The sequence below is a fragment of the Anolis sagrei genome, chromosome 6 (genome assembly GCF_037176765.1).
Source record: "Anolis sagrei isolate rAnoSag1 chromosome 6, rAnoSag1.mat, whole genome shotgun sequence".
In the NCBI taxonomy this organism is placed as follows: Eukaryota; Metazoa; Chordata; class Lepidosauria; order Squamata; family Dactyloidae; genus Anolis; species Anolis sagrei.
In genome coordinates this window covers 89,881,844-89,903,293 of record NC_090026.1, presented here as the reverse complement: position 1 = coordinate 89,903,293, position 21,450 = coordinate 89,881,844, and the positions used below count along the sequence as shown (strand labels likewise).

Genomic DNA, 21,450 nt, shown 5'->3' with positions numbered 1-21,450 from the left:
AGAATGGAATGGATTTATGGAACTCTGAACACTGAGCATGAGATTGTTTACTATTGTGTTATGTACTGATGATTTTAACCTGTTAACTGTTTAATTGCTTTTATGTATGTGTGTATATTTGATATAGGCATCGAATTGTGCCTTTTTTGTAAGCTGCCCTGAGTCCCCCCTCGGGGGTGAGAAGGGTGGGGTAGAAGTAACTGAAATAAATAAATAAATACTGCCTGGGGGAATCCTTTGTTGGGAGGTGATTAGCTCTCCCTGATTGTTTCTTGTCTGGAATTCCCTTGGGATTGAGTGTTTTTCTTTATTTACTGTTATGATTTTACAGTTTATTTTAATACTTGTAGCCAGATTGTGTTCATTTTTACGCTTTCTTCCTTTCTGTTGAAATTGTCTTGTGGATTTCAGTGGCTGGGATCAGATCCTGGGAGAGTGGGTCTGTCTGGAAGGGTCCTCTGCCTAATTGTTTGGGCACATTGGGGGCTCTCCTTTCGCCTAAGAGCCCCACCAGTAGGACCCGCAGCTGGCAGGCTTGGAGGAAACGCCTCCTGGGGGCTGCCTCTCCTCCTCCTCCCTTCGCCTCCTCCTTTCTTTTCTTTTCCTTCCTTCCCTGGGAGGAGGAGGAGGAGGAGGAGGAGGCGTTAGCAAGCTCCGCTCCCCAACTGCCGGGCCCGCCTTGGCACATGGAGACGGGAGCCGCGCTCTTTGGGGCAGGAGGAAGCCCCCTTGCCCCTTTGGAGCCGAAGCGCGCCTGCCTCCTTCTCCGCTCGGCTTCCTTTGTGCGTGCGTGGGTCTAGAGCCGTGAGAGAGTGCTTGTGTGGCGGAGGTGGAGCCGCTCGCTGCCTCTCTCTCTTGTCAAGCCTCGGCGGCGGAGGGAGGGACGGAGCGGAGCGGGCGAGGGCAGGCGCCTTCCGAGTTCCCCGCCTTCCCAGAGAAAGGGACCTGGACGAAAGAAAGGCGCAAAGCCACCCGCAGCAGCACCAGCAGGAGGAGCGCCGTCTTGTTGGCTTCAGCGGCGAGCCAAGCCCTCACGGGTGCTGCTGCTGTTTCTCTCCCCCCGGCTCCAGCCCTTTGCCATGGGGTGGGGGCCTCAGCCGGAGAGCAGCAGCAGCAACACCTGGACTAGTCACTGAGAAGCCCCGGGCAAGGAGGATGGCCACTTCCAGCAACTCCAGTCTATCCGGCTCCTCGGTTTCCTCGGGTAAGTTTGGAAGCCGCCTCGCCTCTCTCTGGTCCCTGTCTTCTCTCCCACTCCGCTCATCTCTCAACCTTGTTACTATAGATGAGAAGGAGGTCCTCCCCTCCCTGTGCTTGTGTCTCCCACTTAGTCCCAACTTAGTCCAAGGTACAGTTGATTTGTAACCCTTTTACTCTAGGTCTGGGGTCTGAGAAAGTGCTTCTCCCTTTTGTCCCTGGCACCTCTCCTCTCCAGTCCAAAATATAGTTGGTTTCTAACCTGTTTCCTTTAGGATGAGAAAGTGCTTCTCCCTTTTGTCCCTGGCACCTCTCCTCTCCAGTCCAAAATATAGTTGGTTTCTAACCTGTTTCCTTTAGGATGAAAAAGTGCTTCTCCCTTTTGTCCCTGGCACCTCTCCTCTCCAGTCCAAAATATAGTTGGTTTCTAACCTGTTTCCTGTAGGATGAGAAAGTGCTTCTCCCTTTTGTCCCTGGCTTCTCTTTTCTTCAGTCCAAAATAGAGTTGATTTCCAACCCTTTTCCTTTAGGGAAGGATGAGAAAGTGCTTCTCCCTTTCGTCCCAGACTTCTCTCTTCTTCAGTCCAAAATATAGTTGATTTCCAACCTTTTTCCTTTAGGGAAGGATGAGAAAGTGCTTCTCCCTTTCGTCCCTGACTCCTCTCTTCCTCAGTCCAAAATATAGTTGATTTCTAACCTTTTTCCTTTAGGATGAGTTATGAGAAAGTGTCCTTCCCATTTGTCCCTCACTTCTCCCCTCTTGAGAACCTTGGGAAGTTTGACTTGGCCACGGTGGTCCACGCTTCGGTTACATCCCGTTTAGATTACTGCAACGCTTTCTACGTGGGGTAGCCTCTGAAGACTGCCTGGAAGCTTCAATTAGTCCAATGTGCGGCAGCCAGACTACTAACAGGAGCAGGGTACAGGGAACATACTACTCCTCTGTTGCGCCAGTTCCACTGGCTGCCAAATAGTGCTTCCGAGCACTATTCAAAGTGCTGGTCTTAACCTATAAAGCCCTAAATGACTCCGGCCCAATTTACCTGTCCGAATGTATCCTCTCCTATGAACCATCAAGATTGCTAAGATCGTCTGGAGGGGCCCTGCTCTCGATCCCACCGGCCTCACAGGCACGGCTGGTGGGGACGAGAGACAGGGCCTTCTCGGTGGTGGCCCCTCGACTCTGGAACTCCCTTCCACTGGAGAGCAGAACTGCCCCTTCTATCTGTTCAGGAAACAGGTGAAAACTTGGCTTTGGGGATTGGCATTCGACGAATGTGCCATGATCCTGTGATATGGATGGATGGCGATGAATAATGATTTTTGATAACGACCGAACACTGTAATTATATGATTGTATTTTGCTATTTTAATGTTTTAGTGTGATTTAGAATATGATGTTTTAATGACTGTCTGTAATATTGATGTTGGAAACCGGCCTGAGTCCCTCGAACGGAGGTATACAAAACTGCTAAATAAATAAATAAATAAATAAAGTCCAAAATATAGAATCATAGAGTTGGAAGAGACCTCGTGGGCCATCCAGTCCTACCCCCTGCCAAGAAGCAGGAAAACCACATTCAAAGCACCCCGGCAGACGGCCATCCACCCTTTGTTTAAAAGCCTCCAAAGAAGGAGCCTCCACCACACTCCAGGGCAGAGAGTTCCACTGCTAATAATAATAATAATAATAATAATAATAATAATAATAATAATAATAATAAGGAGCCCCCAGTGTCAGGAGAAAACCTTTACCTTTAATAATAAAATAACAATAAAACTTTATACCATGCCACCATCTCCCCGAAGATACTCTGGGCGGCTAACCTGAGGCCAAATAATTACAATAAAGCAAAGTAAAGTGCATAGAAAAACAGACGATAACATCGAATAAAAATGCTTAACAATAACATAGTAATGCAATAAAATAATGATAATAATATAATAATAACAAAGTATAAAATTTCTAACCTTTTTCCTTTAGGAAAGGATGAGTTATGAGAAAGTGGTCCTCCCTTTTGTCCCTCAATTCTCTCCTCTTGAGTCCAAAATATAGAATCATAGAGTTGGAAGAGATCTTGTGGGACATCCAGTCCAACCCCTTGCCAAGAAGCAGGAAAATTACATTCAAAGTTCTCTTGACAGATGGCCATCCAGCCTCTCTTTAAAAGCCTCCAAAAAAGGGCAGAAATAAAATTTGAAGAAAACGGCACTCTCTAACTTGACACTTTCCAAAAGTCTTGGGCAAATGCCACCACACTCCAGGGCAGAAAGTTCCACTGCTGGTAATAATAATAAGGAACCCCCACTTAGACCAAGGTACAGTGTATTTCTAACATTTGTAGTGTAGGGAAGAACTGAGGTATGATAATGAGGTCCTCTCCTCCCTGTTGCTCCTCTCTTCTCTCCCATTCAGTTTATTTCTAGCATTTTTATTTTAGGAAAGAGTGAGGTCCACTCCCTATTGTCAATGGCTTCTCTCCCACTCAGGGCCCTTCCACACAACCCTGTATCCCAGAATATCAAGGCAGAAAATCCCACATTATCTTCTTTAAACTGGAATATATGGCAGTGTGGACTCAGATAACCCAGTTCAAAGCAGATTTTGTGGAATTTTCTACCTTGATATTGGAAGGGTCCTCAGTCCCAGATGCAGTTTAATCCTTAGGGAAGAATTGAGGTATAAGAATGAGGTTTTCTCCTCCCAGGGCCCTTCCTCACAGCCCTATATCCCAGAATATGAAGGCAGAAAATTCCACAATGCATGCTTTGAACTGGGTTGTCTGAGTCCATACTCAGATAATGTGAGATTTTCTACCTTGATATTCTGGGATATAAGGCTGTGTGGAAGGGCCCACAACCATATAACCCAGGGCCCTTCCACACAACCCTACATCCCATAACATCAAGGCAGAAAATCCCACAATATCGGCTTTTAACTTGGGTTATCTGAGTCCACACTCCAAAAATGTGGGATTTTCTTCCTTGATATTCTGGGATATACAGCTGTGTGGAAGGGCCCCAAGAATATCAAGGCAGAAAAATCCCACAATATCTGCTTTCAACTAGGTTATCTGAGTCCACACTCAGATAATGTGGGATTTTCTGCCTTGATATCCTGGGATATAGGCCTGTGAGGAAGGGTCCTCGGTTATCTGAGTCCACACTGCCATATACCCTAGTTCAAAGCAGAAAATGTAGGATTTTATTCAGCTGTGTGGAAGGGGCCCTGTTGCTTCTCTCCCATTCAGTTTATTACTAATATGCTTAGTTTAGGGAAGAATCAAGTCATGAGAATGAGGTCCTTTCCACCAGCACTTCTCTCTCATTCAGTCCCAGGTACAATTTATTTCTAACATTTTTAGTTTAGAGAAAAATTAAGGTATGAGACTGAGGTCCTCTCTTCCTGTGCTGCTCTCCCATTCAGTCCCAGGCACAGTTTACTTCTAACGTGTTTACTGTAGGAAAGAATGGGGTATGCAAATAGGATCCGCTCCTACCTGTTGCCCCTTGCTTCTCTAACATTTTTTGTTTAGGGAAGAATGAGGTCCTCTCCTCCCTGTCGTTCCTTGCTTCTCACCTACTTAGTTCAAAGTACAGTTTATTTCTAACATTCTTACTGTAGGGAAGAATGAGTATGCAGATGAGGTCCTCTCCTCCCTGTTGCTCCTCTCTTCGCTCCCATTCAGTCCAGGATTCAGTTCATTTCTAACATTTTTAGTTTAGTGAAAAATGAGGATCAAGTCGTGCTCTGCTACCCCAGTCTGTACTGCTAACATGTTTCTGTATTGTAATTACAACTTCAATTACAAACAGGGTTCTTTACAAAAATAAAGCTATCCGTGTAGAAAACAGAAAGCTGTTTTATGTCAAGTGAAACTGTTGTTTCCTGGAACACAGTCTCCTATATACATCATGGCAGCTCGCCAGAGTTTTAGATGGTAGTCTTTGGGTACATCTACACCAGGCATGAGCAAAATTCAGCTCTCCAGATGTTTTGGACTTCAACTTCCACAATTCCTAACAACCTACTGGCTGTTAGGAATTGTGAGAGATGAAGTCCAAAACACCTGGAGGGCCGAAGTTTGTCCATGCTTGATCTACACTGTAGAATCAATGCAGTTTGACATCAGTTTAACTACCATAGAATCATGGGAGTTGTAATTTAACAAGGTCTTTAGCTTTCTATGCTAAAGTGTGCTAGTGATTCACCAAATTAGAAGTCGGAAAATTCTATAACATTGAGCCATGGCAGCTAAAGTTATGTCAAAATGTGTTTGATTCCACAGTGTAGGTGCACCCTAGATAAATATTACATGCATTGGTTCAACTTTCCAGCATTTGTGATGTATATAATATTGAATGAACCACCTGCCTAAGTTATTTTCCCAGTACTCTCTCTCTCACACACATACCTGTACCGAATACAGATGTTTGTAGAGGCTGCGTATTTGTTATCAGAAGTGCTTGGGACTAGAAGTGTTCCATAGGTTGAAAGTTTGTTTTGGAGGGAGGGGTTTTGGAACACTTGCATTGATATGATGAGATATATTGGAATTAAGACCCAATTCTAAACTAAATTCATTATTGTTTCATATACACTTTTGACATGTGGCTAGAAGGTACTTTTATGCACAATATTTGTAATAATTTTGTGCTTGAAACTAAGTCTGTGTACATTGAGCCATCAGGCGTCACTATCTCAACTACCCATGTGAACACCTTTGGATTTTGGAGTACTTCAGATGTCTGGATAAAGGACACCGAAACTGTATGAAGTCTGGAAATAAACCTAGTCCCAACGAATAGTCTAAGGTGGCTGTACGGCTTGAGTATTTTATATGCAAAATACACAGGATCAAATGTGTTTGGGATTTTTTCCAAGTTTGGAAGACTTGCATAGGCATAATTAGTGTATTGGAATTCTGGATAAAGGATATTCAACTCGTATCCTTCGTCATATGCAAAATGTAGAGAAGGATAGATGCATGCTTTTCTGTACACCTGAGCAAAGGAGCAAGAGTAGAAAAGTCTAGCATCCTAAAGCTTTCTCCCTTTTTCTATCTCAGTTCCAGTCTTCCAAAAGTCTCTGATTACACATCTTGGCAATAATATGTGATGTATTAGTTAGTGGAAAGTGTCAGAGTTTTGGGTGCCTAGGAAATGTACACTCAGGTCAAGGCAAAAAGTGCATGAATTGCGTTCCCTCTTCATTCTTTATTCCTGAGACATAGAGGTATAAAACCAGAGCACCAGGAACCTCTAAAAATAGCTGTGCTTGGCTGAACAGGTTGCTCCAAGTGAGATTGCACCTGTTCAGTTGCCAAGCCGTAGAGTAGAGGAAACAGTATAATATCTGAGAGACCTAATTTTGCCTTCTGTTCACCTTCTCACATGGACTGGATAAATCTTTGTGCGGTAACACTTTTTATTGAGGGCTGAGGAAATCGTTTAGCAAACTTGTGCCAATTCTTAATTATATTCTTTGGTTATTGACTACTTGCAAAGCACATGAGAGAAAGTGCTTCTTGTTACTGTAACTTCTGGGCATCAAGAAGAGATCTGAGAAAGATCTGACCACAAAAGGTTGGAAAGCATTTTGTCAAAGCCCAAGACTGTTAATTCTTGTTAATATAATTTGGTGGGAACAGAAATGTCTAAAGTGCAATCCAGTGCTTATAAACTTGGAAAGAAGCCTCACTGATTTTTCTAGTACTTTAGTATACAAGTGCAAGCCTATGCATGTTATACTTGAACGCAAATTCTTTTGTGTTCAATTAGATTTACTCTCTTGAGATTAGGATTGCAGGTGAAAGGACAGATTTTCTCATTCCACAGAGTACGCAGGCTATAAAAATACAATAAAGAATTCTGTCACCTGCTTGAATACTTTGTTGCTGCTGCTGTTTATTGTATTAACCATAAGCCATTGCTTTATTTAAAGCTATAAAATTTAACACTAGCAGAGAATGCTAGCAGATTGGTATTTGTGGGGCCTAGAATTGTGGCAATGCCTTTAGCAGATTGAAGACATATAAATATTCCTTATCTGATCTTAATCTTTACCTCATTTTAGTTTTTTTGGGAAGGTATGCCTCAAGCAATTTACATGGGGTTCACATTTAAATCAAGAGAATTATTGAGTGAAAATCTTGAATAAAGATTTGGAGATATCAAAGTTTATGCCATGCGTAAAATCAAGACACAAATAAGAAATCAAAAGTATTTTGTTTGGTTGGCTACTTTTAATATAAGGTAAAGGTTTCCCCTGACATTAAGTCTAGTCGTGTCCGAATCTGGGTGGTGGTGCTCATCTCAATTTCTAAGCCACAGAGCTGGCATTGTCCATAAATACCTCCAAGGTCATGTAGCCAGCATGGAGTGTTGTTACCTTCCTGCCAGAGTGGTACCTATTGATATACTCACATTTGCATATTTTTGAACTGCTAGATTGGCAGAAGCTGGGCCTATCACCCCGCTCCCTGGATTTGAATCGCCAACCTTTTGGTCAGCAAGTTCAGCAGCTCAGCGACTTAACCCACTGCGCCACCAGGTTAAACCTGGTAGTGCAATATATATTTTTTGCATATTTGAATCCAGGTAAATTGGTCACAGGTATCTTAATAGAGCAACTGTGGTCATTATTTACTTCTGTATTTTTCATTCATTTCTTCAAAAGAAAAGTACAAATGCTAGTGACCAAATGTATAGATCAGTATGTGTACTGATACACACATACACATCCTGCTGCTCATTTAATAGCCTCTTTGCCATAAATCTGAGATACCTAAATATATGTATACAAATAAGTGGACTGTGGAATTGGAAATAATTAGCATTGAATATTGTACATGTCGATAGTATAAATGGAAAAGACTGTGGAACACTGAAATATGGTTCTATAGGTGGCCTTGCAGTGTAGGGATTAATTTTGATAAGGGCACCAGGTGATTAAAGTTATTCAGTTGTTTAAGGAAATGTAATATCTTTACTTTTTATTTGTAAATACATGTTAACATGGCTTTGTGGTTTCATTTAGATAATACACATGTAAAGTATTTGTATTCTCCATTGAGGTTTACAAAGCCTTAAGCTTCACATTGTAAGGAATACTTCTGACTCATTATGGTGTGTAATCAAGTTGTGTGTGTGCGTGTGTGTGTGTACCTTCAAGCCACCTGCTGACATATGATGGCTCAATTAATTTCATAGGGTTTCTTAGGCAAATAACATTCAGAAGTGAATTTGCCAGGTTCTTCCTCTAAAACAGTGGTTCTCAGCCTGTGGGTCCCCAGATGTTTTGGCCTTCCGCTCCCAGAAATCCTAACAGCTGGTATTTCTGGGAGTTGTAGGCCAAAACACATGGTGACCCACAGGTTGAGAATTACTGCGCTAAAATCTACTCTATATCACCTGGTATTCATTGGTGGTCTCCCACTGAAGTATTAACATGAACTGTTTAATTTCACAAATCAGCAGGATCTGGTGCCTTTAGGTTATTTATGAGATTGGAATTAAAACCAGAAGAAAACTAGGGGCACATCTACACTGACTACATTTCCTGGGTCCAATCCACAGTGGTGGATGCTGGATTGGTCCTGGGATCCTTTAGACCTCTACCTCCCCCCTCCAACCATGGTAGAGGCAGGAGAGAGTCCTGACCATTGACCTTTAATATACAATCCCTGTTCTTATAATCATAGCAGCCAGCAGGCATAATATAGCTAGAGGCAGTCACTCTTTGCTTGGAGTGACATTGGCTGGGGTGGCAGAGTGATGTAAGAGAGGAGAAATCACCCTCCCCTCGCCCCTCCTTTCTCCAATTGCACTATCGCTCTGGCCAGCATCATGTCAAGTAAAGAGCGACTAGCACAAACAATGGTATGTCTGATAGTCTTCATGATGATGGGGGGGGGGGGGGGGAGCTGTGATTGCCATGCCATGTCTCTGGGCCACCCAAGCCCAGGGAATGCAGAATGTGCCAACTTGGGGCAAGCCCAACTATTTACATGGACCCAAAATTGCGGTTTGCTCCAGATTCTCAAGAAATATTCAGGACCGCATTAAGTAGCTTTGGCCCACATTAACCTGAATCAGCTCTATGCAGCATTTAGCCACCATAGAGCTGATTTTCCCACCCTTTAAGATAAGTGGTCAGTGTAGATGTGCGCTACAACTGGGAAAGGTAGCAATGAAGAAATTAGGCAACATCCTGACATGTAATTATATATATAATTGAGTGTCAGAGTTAGGATGGACCAAACCATTGTATTTCCTATTTCTATGTTGTTTGTGAAAGCTGGACAGTGAAGAAAGCTGATAGACGATTTCTTCAGATACTGTGGACTGCTAAAAAGATGAACAAATGGGTCCTAGAGTAAATCAAGTCTGAACTCTTCTTAGAAGATAAAATGACTTAACTGAGATTGCAGTAGTTTAGTGATATCATGAGAAGGCATGATTCACTAGAAAAGACTGTAATGCTTGGTAAAGTAGAAAGTAGTAGGATAAGAGGAAGAATGGATTATAGATGGATGAACTTGATCCAGGAGACCATGGTCCTGAGTCTGCAAGACCCGAGCAGGATGGTTGATAATCTTTCATTCATAAGGTTGCCATGAATCAAAGTCAATTTGACAACAGTTAACAACACCAAAGTGGGGTCTACTATATATAGATATGTCAACTACCACATCCTCTTCATATTCTTTTCAGTTAAAATGTCAGTATTTCCCCTCTTCAAAGTATCCAGTATTTGTGGCTCCAGTGTATCTGACTCCATGCAGTTTCATTTGGGCTGCCTGTGGTTTTTATTTTGCATAGCTCAGCAAGTTTTGGAGCATTTTCTAATAGCAACTAACCACAGAGCCCAGCTTTTAAAAGCGAACAGCCATAGCATACTTGGTTTTAAGAGGAATAACTTTTGCAAATGATATATAATTATTCCTCTTCATTTGACTTTCCATCACAAGATGCTTGAAAAGGAAAGAAACACATGACCTGTAAATAGCAATACAAAATCAACATAAAATACGAATTGAACTTTAAAAATGATGTCTTTGCTTTACAGCTATTCTTTATTCAGGGAAAACTTGATTAAAAGTCAGGGATGCAGTTTGGGAAGAGATACAAAATGTGCCACGGAGGTCATGTTTTATATTTGTAACTAGAATAAATTTTGTCTTTGGTCTGTTGATGTGTTTTCCATGTGGCATGTATAAAGCCAGATTTGTTAGGAAATTCATGACAGAGGGCAGCTAGAATGGTATATTTGCAGTTTCTCATTTGTTTTGTGTTTCCAGCAGTCGAGCACAGTAAAGTACATGGAATGTACAGCTTATTGGAGACTTGGAGTGTTGGAATGGAGAATTGTGATTCTTCAAGTTACTGATGTCTAGAGAGCATCAACCGAGATGATCAAAGGTCTGGCAACCAAGCCTTGAGAGGGGCAGCTTAGCTAGGTATGTTTTGCTTAGAGAAAAGAAGACGGAGAGGTTATAATGTACTTATCTTTAAATATCTGAAGGTAGTTCATGTAGACCAGTGGCTCTCAGCCTGTGGGTCCCCAAGTGTTTTGGCCTACATCTCAGAAATCCTAACAGCTGGTAAACTGGTTGGGATTTCTGGGAGTTGTAAGCTGAAACACCTGAGGACCCACAGGTTGAGAACCACTGGTCTAGTCCAACTCCTTGCCATGCAGAAATACACGATTAAAGCACTCTGATGCCCCTCCAATCTTTGTTTTTAAAGACCTTCAAAGAAATGTCCACCACCTTCCAAGGCAATCCATTGCACTCTTGAACAGCTCTTAAGAGATTTTCTTAATGTTTAGTGGAGTCTCTTTTCCTGTAATTTGAATTAGTTTGAATTTTAGTTCCTGGAGCAACAGAAAACAAACTTGCTCCATTGTCTACATTAGTGGTTCTCAACCTGTGGGTCTCCAGATGTTTTGGCCTTCAACTCCCAGAAATCCCAGTCAGTTTACCAGCTGTTAGGATTTCTGAGAGTTGAGCGCCCTTCCAAGGGAAATAAGACAGGCCCCATCCCCCCCCTCCTTTTTTATGAGCTTGAAGACCCAATGGTTTCAACAAGCCTTTGAGAATAACCAGTTCTAGTCCAGCCCCAAACATTGTTGAACATGGCTTTGCACTTCTTACCTATTACCTCGGTCATCCCTCTAATAGGCCCTGGAAATGAGCAGCCACAGACCCGTACCTTCTACTGCTGTTAGCCTGTTATAACACTGTACTTAATTCCTGATCACCTCATATTTTGAGTTTGCACTAGCCTTGGCCTGGCTTTTTAATTGCTCTAAATAGGCAGGATTATTTTTAATATATATGTGTTATTGTGATAATTTTATGCTTATGTTGTTTTGTTAATTTTATGTTATGCTGTTTACTTTGTATGTTTCGGTGATCTTACTTGGAAACCGCCCTGAATCCTCGGGGAGATAGAGTGGTATATAAATAAAGTTTTATTTATATTATTTATTTATTCGAAACCTAAATGATCTGGAGATCAACCTTCTGATCATCCCAAGGTTAGGGTGGCTTTGCCTCTTGGATGCTTGTAAGTGAGAAGTTACAACTTGTCCTAGGCAAGTTAGGCAATTGACAAATTACAAGACTGGGTTCTTGTTTTTTCTGCAAGGTTAATTAAACATTTGTTAGATGGTGTAATAATGGACACAAAAGTGATTCATAAAGCTGCACATATTTAGTAGCCACTCCTATACCTTATAATTACAGGTGCCATTTTAACCTAAAAGGCTTATGAAGTAGTTTACTTTGAAGGTTTTGGACAGAGGTAGGCATTGTTGAGAGAAAAGAAACTTCTCAAGGATGAAGCCACCCATGCTGTCACCTGTCTGTCAGTTCAGTTATCATTTTGATTCTTCGTTTTGTAATTCTAAAAGGCATGAAATTATTCTGTCTTCCACTTGATGTATTTATAGCTAACGTGTGAGGATTAGATGAAAGAACTGAGCAATCAGGTGAAAAATTGTATGCTAGTTGATGCAGTTTGGGATGGGGATTTTTGCTCTGCTGCATATGGTACAAGCAGTTCAGCTTGTGAGCTCCTACACAGAGAAGCACTGTCTTGTGCAATTGGGTGTAAGGCTTTTAGCTGAAGTGCAACCTATGGCCTTTTCAATGACAATAGCATTGTCTCAGAAAACAATTGGAGTTTGACACCCACCCACCTCCTTTGGATCATACACAATGATATATGTGTATTTAGAAAGCGTAGGTTGGGTACCTGTGAGAGAAACTTGCAAAACTAAAGGCTTTGGGGTGGGGCAGGAGATGTGTACATAGAGGAAGATTACTGCCCCATTTTTCATTTATATGAGAATATATATCAATACTAGTTGCTTTAGCACATGATACAGGCTTTCATTTTGGCACCTAATGTGAAGAGCAGGTGCAAGAACAGCTTTTCTATTACTAAGATTTTATTTTTGAAGCATATATTCAGATCACAGACTGCATTCTTCAGGTGCAAAAATGCTGTGATATCTAATGGAGTATCTAGGGTGTTCTATGGCCCTATTTACAGCTTAGAACCAGTTTCGATGTGTGGGTGATTAGATTGCCGTTACTGAAGCTGGGCTGATTACATTTACTACAGAACCTGGCCTCAAAAAAAGGGAGAAAGTGACAGTTAAGAATGGAGATAATCAGTTATCCCTCTCAGGGGGTCAGTTAGCCCCTAGCTGCCCAGCTATGCCCCGAGGGGGGGGGGTGGCAGCTCCCATTCTGGATTCTATAATACAGTGCGGGTGTGCACAACACGCTCTGGATTTTGTAGAGCCAGTTTCACTCTGGATCTGTGATACATTGGAATCTGCTGCAGCACATTAGAATGTATGTTTTGGATTCCCTGTGACTTTTTTTTTTACTGTTCTGTATCCACTTTATTAAGGCCCCTTGGTGGTGCAGCCGGTTAAACCACTGAGCTGCTGAACTTGCTGACTGAAGGGTTGGCGGTTCGAATCCTGGGAGCAGGGAGAGCTCCTGCTGTTAGGCCCAGCTTCTGGTAACCTAGCAGTTCGAAAACATGCAAATGTGAGTAGATCAGTAGGTACCACTTTTGCAGGAAGGTAACAGCGCTCCATGCAGTCATGCTGGCCACATGACCTTGGAGGTGTCTGTGGACAACGCCGGCTCTTTGACTTAGAAATGGAGATGAGCACCATCCCCCAGAGTCTGACACGACTAGACTTAATGTCAGAGGAAGCTTTTACCTTTTAGCCACTTTACTGCCCACACAGGCACATTGGCAATAGTCATTTTGTGGCCACTGCAGTTTTAAATCAGCTTGGAGTTGCATTAAATGATCATTGTAGATGGGCCCTGAGTGTTTTAGTTGTCCTAGAAACCTCTGAAAGCTAGGTGGTCCTCTACCCCTCAGTTATCTACAACAGTTAAAGTTGTCTATTCTATTAGATCAGCTAAGCAAGTTGTACCACTATTGCATTAGCAGTGTAGCATCTTACTGGTTAGACTGCCAGAAAGTCAACCCATAGCAGGAGGCTAGGTCCACCTACCTTGTCCTCAGTGAAACTTTCTTCTATATACAGTGCATTTTCGAAGTACTGCATTTAAGTGGTGAGCAACAGAAGGTTGGAAATTGCATTGGTTAACTCTGCAGTATTTCACACTCTGCAAAGGTGGTGTAGCTATTCTAAGTCTACCTATGCATTCTGAAGCAAATGGGTTTTGGGTGTGCTTTGTTGTGTTCCTCAAGGACTACATATTTGTATGTATGTCGAGAGTGAAGCAGAGTTTGTATCGTGGGATTTAGAGCAAGAGAAATAATTCCTTTGATTCTCATCAATGATCCAGCCAGGTGGTAGAAAAAGAAATATGGAAAATTCCTTGGGCATAATAATAAGATATCCATTTACACAATAACTAGCAATCGAGAGTTTCTGGGAATTTAAACTTTTTTGCTTGTAAAAATTGCTTTCCCTTTTCCTGTAAATGTAAAACTTCCAATGATTATGTAACTTTACGTTTAAGGAATACCACTGTAGTTTATAAAGCAAAAAATTTTGAAATATTGTGTGATGGTTTTAATGTATTCACTGTTCTGGCAAACCTATTTATATGCTTCTACTTAGATATTCCCCTCTGTAATGTAAAATACTTCTTTCACTAAACCGGTGGTTGTAAAGAATTATTCAGATATTTTGTGCATTAGAAATCCTCAGAGGAATTTAACTATTTAGTTTTCAGAGATAATCTTTAGAAGGGAGTGCAAGGCTTCTGTTGACTTCATCGGGAACCATGTGTGACTCTGAGAAAAAAAGAGTTACTTCTGTTTGAATAGCTCATTTCATTTGCCTATTCAGCAAACAATGAAGCTTGAATGGATTTAATTTAATTAAGATTAATCTAATAATAATAATACACAGCATTTACATAGCCTTTGTTTCTAAGAAGCTTTGATGGTATTAAGGAATTAGCTTTCAAAGTGCAATAGTGTAAGATAAATGAAGGAAGTGTGATGCAAGCTGGAATCTTCTGAAAAGCCAAAGTTACCATGGATTATCTCATTAGGAAAAATTCACCTAATCTCAAAGATGGAGAAGTTCAAAGAAAATCCAGTTATTATATACTATAGTCCATCACCATGGTTGTGTTACTCAGGCAACAGCAGAGCTAAGAAGTAATGCAGTACTTTTAATAAGTTATTATGGTAACTGGTAACTCTGTACAGTAGTGATCTGGACTGTAATGGTATTGAATTTCTGTCTGTAAATCATTGGTTCATTCTGACTCAGTCTGAAAGTGGGAAGTGAAGATGGATAGGCAACTGTCTGCTGGTTCCTTCCAGAGCGGTTGTGCAGATAGCCAAGGTTAGAGAAGCAAGAACAGAGGGAGGGAGACGTGTTGTAAAAAGGAGCCATGCTCAGATTAGTTGGGATTTTTAGAACTGTGGTTCCCAACCTTTTTTTTTTTTTTTTTTGCCCAGGGACCACTCTCCAACATTAGTAGCAAAAGGATTATGAATCAGTTTTTGGTCTGCTTTAATTGAATTTTTGCCGGAGTTGTAAGCCGCCTTGAGCCCCTTTGGGTGAGAAAGGGGGGTAGAAATGAAATGAAATAAATAAATAAACTTTAAATTTGGTTTGGTTATTTGGGATGCCGATTCAGAAAATTGCATTGGATAGACCATATCAGCTCTAGTTTCTGATACAGAACATTTACCATACAGTAGTTGCCATCTGCTTGTGCACAGAAAACCATATTTAATAATCTAGAGCTAATGTGGTCTATCCAATACAATTGAACAGGTCTAAAAATGAAGACACCAAGAAAAAGGGTGGGTTTTTTTGTTGGTTGGGCTATGTTATTATCAGTGGATTTTGTTAACTCTCAGCACTATAAGAGGGTTTTGCAAGACCAGTTGCTCTTGTTGCAACAGTGTAGTAACAGTGAGGCCCTGGACCATATTTTAGTTCTTGCGGACCACTGGTGGTCCATGGGCCACAGTTTGGGAACCACTATTTTAGAAAACATTGCCCTGCCTTTTCTGCCATCTTCAATTTTGCCAAAACTAAATGAATTCCTGCCACTTTCAAACGGACTAGTATGAATTTAGGGAGGGCTGCCTTGCCAGACTACCTGTTCTAAATATCTGGCTGTGTAAATAAAAGCCAGGAGTTGTTGCCGTTACAGAATTATGAAGATCAGAGATAGGTAGAGGCAGCAGAGAACATTTTTTTATATTTTTCAATGGCATAATTGTAAATTGGGTTACTAGTGCGTAATTATGTGATTTTATGTTTGTGCTACAGTAATTAATGTTAGTTGATTAGAGTAATAAGTAACTTTTAAAAGTAGTATCAGAACAGCAAAACAATGGAATATTGTTATTCCTTCCTTGCAAGTTGTTTTCTCTTTGCTGAAAATGTAATATATTTTCTGAAATACCATCTTGAGTGAATTTTAATAACTAATCAAACATTACCTGTGGAAAGTTTGATTCAAAATATGAACAATTAAAATACCTGTCAGTCATATGCCATAGAACGTGACTGCACATATTTTCTTTTGGAGATCATATCTGACAGTAGTTTTTCCTATCAATGTTCAGTTTAGTCTCAAACCAAAACTGTATTGTTAGCGATTTATTTTCAAAAATTAAACTAGATAATCAATTATTATTGACAGTGAATTATATATATAAAGCAAAAATAATAAGTGTGGTTTAAAAGCCAATGTTTTCAGTTGTCATTAGTTTGTCATGACTAATTTAGAAATGTGCTGCTTGTTCATTTATGTGACAATATCTATTTTAAAGAAAACTGAACAATTTTCTTTAAATTGTATCCAAAATATGTGACTGTGGCAGAGCTGGCTGAGTGTCAGCTGCATTAAGATCACATCTGACCGAAAGGTCATGAGTTCGAAGCCAGCCCGGGTTGGAGTGAGCTTCTGACCAATTGTGTAGCTTGTTGTTGACCTTTGCAACCCGAAAGACAGTTGCATCTGTCAAGTAGGAAAATTAGGTACCATCTATGTGTGGGGAGACTAATTTAACTAATTTACGAGGCCATAAAAAAGACTCCAGCAAAGCATGCGGAGAATGCCGAAGTACTTCATCAGTGTCGCAGATGGATTATGAAAGCGACAGCTCCCCTGGCAGCCAGAAAAGTTAAATAGCCTCTGACTGTCTGTCTATATGTGTTGTGTGTCTTTGGCATTGAATGTTTGCCACATATATGTACATTGTAATCCGCCCTGAGTCCTCTGCGGGGTGAGAAGAGCAGAATATAAATAAATGCTAGACATATAAATATGTATATGTCTAGCATTTAAATTTTTATACCAGTGGATATAATCTTTGATGATCATTTTCGTTGCCTTTGTGAGCTAGAAGAATGGTGATACTCCGGCATTAGACGTTGGTTTAGTGCATTTACATTTTAGTAAAAGCACTTAACCGAAGCCTAATATCATGGCGTCAATGTTCTGTTTCACAGCAACAGAAGTTCCTTTACTTTTTTCTGCTTTTTATTGTGTCAGTGTATAATTTGGCATTCCTGATGATGTGATCCAAAGGCCAGACTCTTTATACCAATTTGCTTTATTCCTCAGTGTTACCAGGAAAACTACAGTTTAAATGTAAAGTGGATTCAATCTTTCCTTAGAAATGATGGTACATTATGTTTCCTGCATGGCACTGTTATCTTGAACCCTACTACAAAGTTCAACAATCAAAGCTGTGAGTAGATATGCCAGTTGAAGGCAACTGTTCCTATTTATGGGATTAGAGTACATTCTCTGTCAAACCAGTGAAAATAAAGAGTCAGTCCTGAATCTTCTCTGCCCTTTTCAACAAGAGTTGGAAACATTATATTTCAAGTCAAACTTAAGTTAAGTAACATAGGTATACATATTGAAAAATTGAAATATGCTGACAACAAAGGATGAAGGTGTTGTACAGGTTTAGCATCCCTTATCTGCTGTTCTTGAGACCAGAAATGTTTTGGATTTTCTGGGAATATCGGTATTTTCATATATGTATGCATGAGATATCTTGGAGATGGGATGCAAGTCTGAACACTAAATCCATTCATTATTCATCTACACCTTATACAATAGACTGAAAGTCATCATATATACAATGTTTTTACTAATTTTATGCATGAAACAAAATTTGTGTATGGGCACTTCTACATTGACACTATAATCCAAGTTGGAATTTGTTCGAGAGGAACTGGTTTCTCTGCAGGATTATTAGATTAGCAGTTCTAATTTGATTTGAGACCAGGAAGATATTTACCACAGAACTTGGCCTCAAACCACCTTGCATGGTTTTTTTTTTGGTTTTTTTATTCTTCAAAAGTTGTGCATCAGTGACCAGAGGCATACAAGGTGGTAAAAAAAGTGACTGGTAGGAGCAGAGCTAATCAATTACTCCTCCCAGGGGTTCCATTAGCCCCCTGTTACCCAGCCATGCCCTTGGGGCATTTTTCACAACCCCTATTTGGGATTCCTTACTTCTCTACAGCAGGGGCAGGGGTCTACAATGTGCTCCGCATTTTGAAGAGCTGATTTTTCCCCAGGTCTGGGATACTCTGGTAACTGCTGCAGTGCATTGTTTGACAGAACTCAGACTTTTTGAAGACTTGTAATACGTGGTATATTATTGTGCTGCATCACACATTTGAGTTGTTAATTTTGTGGTCACTTTGGCCTCAAGTCAGCTTCAATTTGCATTATATGCTCAGTGTAGAAGTGCCTTAGGTTTGTAAAAATGAGCTTCTTTCTCAGAGGCTTAGACAACCAAAGTATGTCTATATGTAGAACTAGTGAATACCCAAATACCCAAATGTCAGCAAATCCCATTCAATTTGCGAAGCTGAATATGGTCAGCTATTTGGAAGAATCATAGCGTTGGAAGATACCACATGGACCATCTAGTCCACCCCCCCCCACCATGCAGGAAAAGCACCTCCCACAAATGACCATCCAGTCTCTGTTAGTAATTTGATGGGAGACCACCAGTGAATACTAGATGTTGTAAACCAGTGATGGCGAACCTTTTAGAGACTGAGTTCCCAAACTGGGTGGAGGGGGAGTTGGGCATGCAGGGGGGAAGGGGATGGCAAGCAGAGGGACAGACCAGCAAGCAAGGTGCAGGATGGTGAGCAGGTGAGTGAACAATGAGCATGATAGTGAGCAGGTAAGTGGGTGAGTGAGCAGGGGGTGGGATAGTGAGCAGACAAGCAAGTGGTTGGCTGGCAATGCCATGCGTGCCAGGAAAGAGGGTGCTGTGTTCCCCTTTGACACGTGTGACATAGATTTACCACCATCTATAGATTTGCCACCATCTACATTTCAGAGGAAGGAAGTGTTAAAGCTATCTCTAAGTATTCCTTGTCGAAGAAAACCTAGTGAAATTCACGAGATCACCATAAGTCCAAGACACAAACTCATATGTGTGCAACTAGATTTTTAAGCAGTCATTTTGGGAGGCCCGATGCACATTTGTAACATGGGCTCTTCATCTTATACATGCAATTTCATGAATTGTGGAAAAAAGTTATTTATAGTTCTGAAATTACTGTTAACATATTCAATATTTCTGGAAAACAGCCACCTTAGCTACATTCAATTCACCCAGCCTGAGCGTCCTGCAAGTTTGCTAACTATTCTGTAACAGTCTATTTAAAAAGGATTAGCTTGTCAATGTTTAGATTTTTTTCTTAATTATGGCAAATGTCACTACACTTAGGCCCATTAACTTTAAAGCTTTACAGAGGATGGCAGAGAGGAAGAGACAGGGAGGGAGGGAGGTCTTTTTCATTACAAAATTATGAATTAGCTTCCTAAATGAGATTTTTCTTGTAGTTCACACACAGAGAAGATAGCTAGGTGGCTTAATTGTCCTTGGCTCATTATATAATACATGCAGTTTTTGAGGAATGCTAGCTTGGTAAAACCGCTTTCATCTGCTATCGTAATTATGACAGCATGCAGAAAACACCTTAAGGCTATGCAAAGTTCACTGAAAATAGCTGCTGCTATCTCTTGCAAATTTAACAGAGGAATAAGTGGTAGGAGCTCCCTTTTGGAAGTGTGAGGACAGTAGGCTGAAAGTCCATCTATAGCAGTATTTCTCAGCCTGGGAGTTGGGACCCCTGGGGGTCATGAGAGGGGTGTCAGAGGGATCGCCAAAGACCATCAGAAAATACAGTATTTTCTGTTGGTCATGGGAGTTCTGTGTGGGAAGTCTGGTCCAATTCTATCGTCGGTGGAGTTCAAAATGCTCTTTAATTGTAAAATAACTATAAATCCAGCACCTACTACTCCCAAATGTCAAAGTCTATTTTCCCCAAACTCCTCCAGTGTTCACATTTGATCGTATTGATTATTCATGCCAAGTTTGGTCCAGAGCCATCATGGTTTGAGTCCACAGCGCTCTCTGGATGTAGGTGAACTACAACTCAAAACTCAAGGTCAATGCCCACCACACCCTTCCAGTATTTTCTGTTGGTCATGGGAGTTCTGTGTGGCACGTTTGCTTCAATTCCATTGCTGGTGGAGTTAATGTTTTTTTATTGTAGGTGAACTATAAATCCCAGCAACTACAACTCACAAATGACAAAATCAATGCCCCCCAACCCTACCAATATTCAAATTTGGACTTATCGGGTATTTGTGCCAAATTTGGTCCAGTGAATGAAAATTCATCCTGCATATTTACATTACAATTAATAACAGTAACAAACTTACACTTATGAAGTAGCAACAAAAATAATTTTATGGTTGGGGGTCACCACAACATGAGGAACTGTATTAAGGGGCCACAGCATTAGGAAGGTTGAGAACCACTGATCTAGAGAGACAGATTATTGGTATGAGTTGGGGTTTTGTTTTTTAAGGGTTTTTTTTTTTTTGCAAGGAGTGTGTCTTTTGCTGTTGGGAGTTGCTGCCATGCATCTCTTAAAGGCTACTAGTCAGCAATGGCCAACCAGAGCTAAAGTGTATGGGACAATATATTCCCTCCTTCTTCTGACATTTCCTTTCTTGTTCTCTACCTCTTTCTCCAACTCACCACCAAATCTATAAAGTTTGTACATTCCTAAGGACAGATATTATTTTTTACATAGTACTTTTAAAATTGGTAAAAGGCAAGAAGTGGGAAAAAAAATTTTTTTAGAGGTGCTCCAGAGCTGGTCTCAATGCATTACTGTTTTGGGAGCACAGGCAATGGCTGGGAGGATTTGGCGAGCTTTGGATTTTGTCAGCCGTAGCCAACACATTACAAATTTCTGTAGTTATTTAGGGGTTCCATCAGCCTTCTGCAGTTTCTCGAGTCACTCCTGACATGACAAAAAAAATCAGCCTTCTAAAATCTTTTTTGATACTAAAACAAGCAGAACCATGCTTATGCGATTGGTTCTCCTACAAAGCATGGTGTGTAATTCCTGTACATATTGCTTTGTCCCTTGTAACACTGAAATGTGTGTTGGTGGAAACTGAAAGTTACTTCCAGTTACTTCTATTTTTTACTTTTCTGTGATTTTGGGAATATAGGGAATGGGTGGGTCATGGGAAAGAAAATAGGTTAACATAGTTGCCCAACCCTGCTTTCAAGCTGTCTCTTTTCTGTAAGTAATGCCCTTTCTGACACTGTGACTTCCGTGTCAAACAGCTGAGGACAACTCCTTCTTTTGGAACAAAAAACGCAGATCTTCTTCAAGATCTGTGCCTTGTTTCCAACTTATTA

The 21,450-nt window shown here is 40.8% G+C and overlaps 1 protein-coding gene across 1 annotated transcript in view; it reads left to right on the top strand.

Annotated features, from left to right (window-relative positions):
* The first annotated feature begins 625 nt into the window (after nucleotides 1–625).
* Nucleotides 626–21,450, top strand: part of CHN2 (chimerin 2) — a 182,451-nt gene continuing 161,626 nt past the window's right edge. Inside the window, exon 1 of the mRNA XM_060782002.2 lies at nucleotides 626–1,204. Within this exon, the coding sequence (XP_060637985.1) occupies nucleotides 1,156–1,204 (49 nt within the window). The 5' untranslated portion in view covers nucleotides 626–1,155. The remainder of the gene's footprint in view (nucleotides 1,205–21,450) is intronic.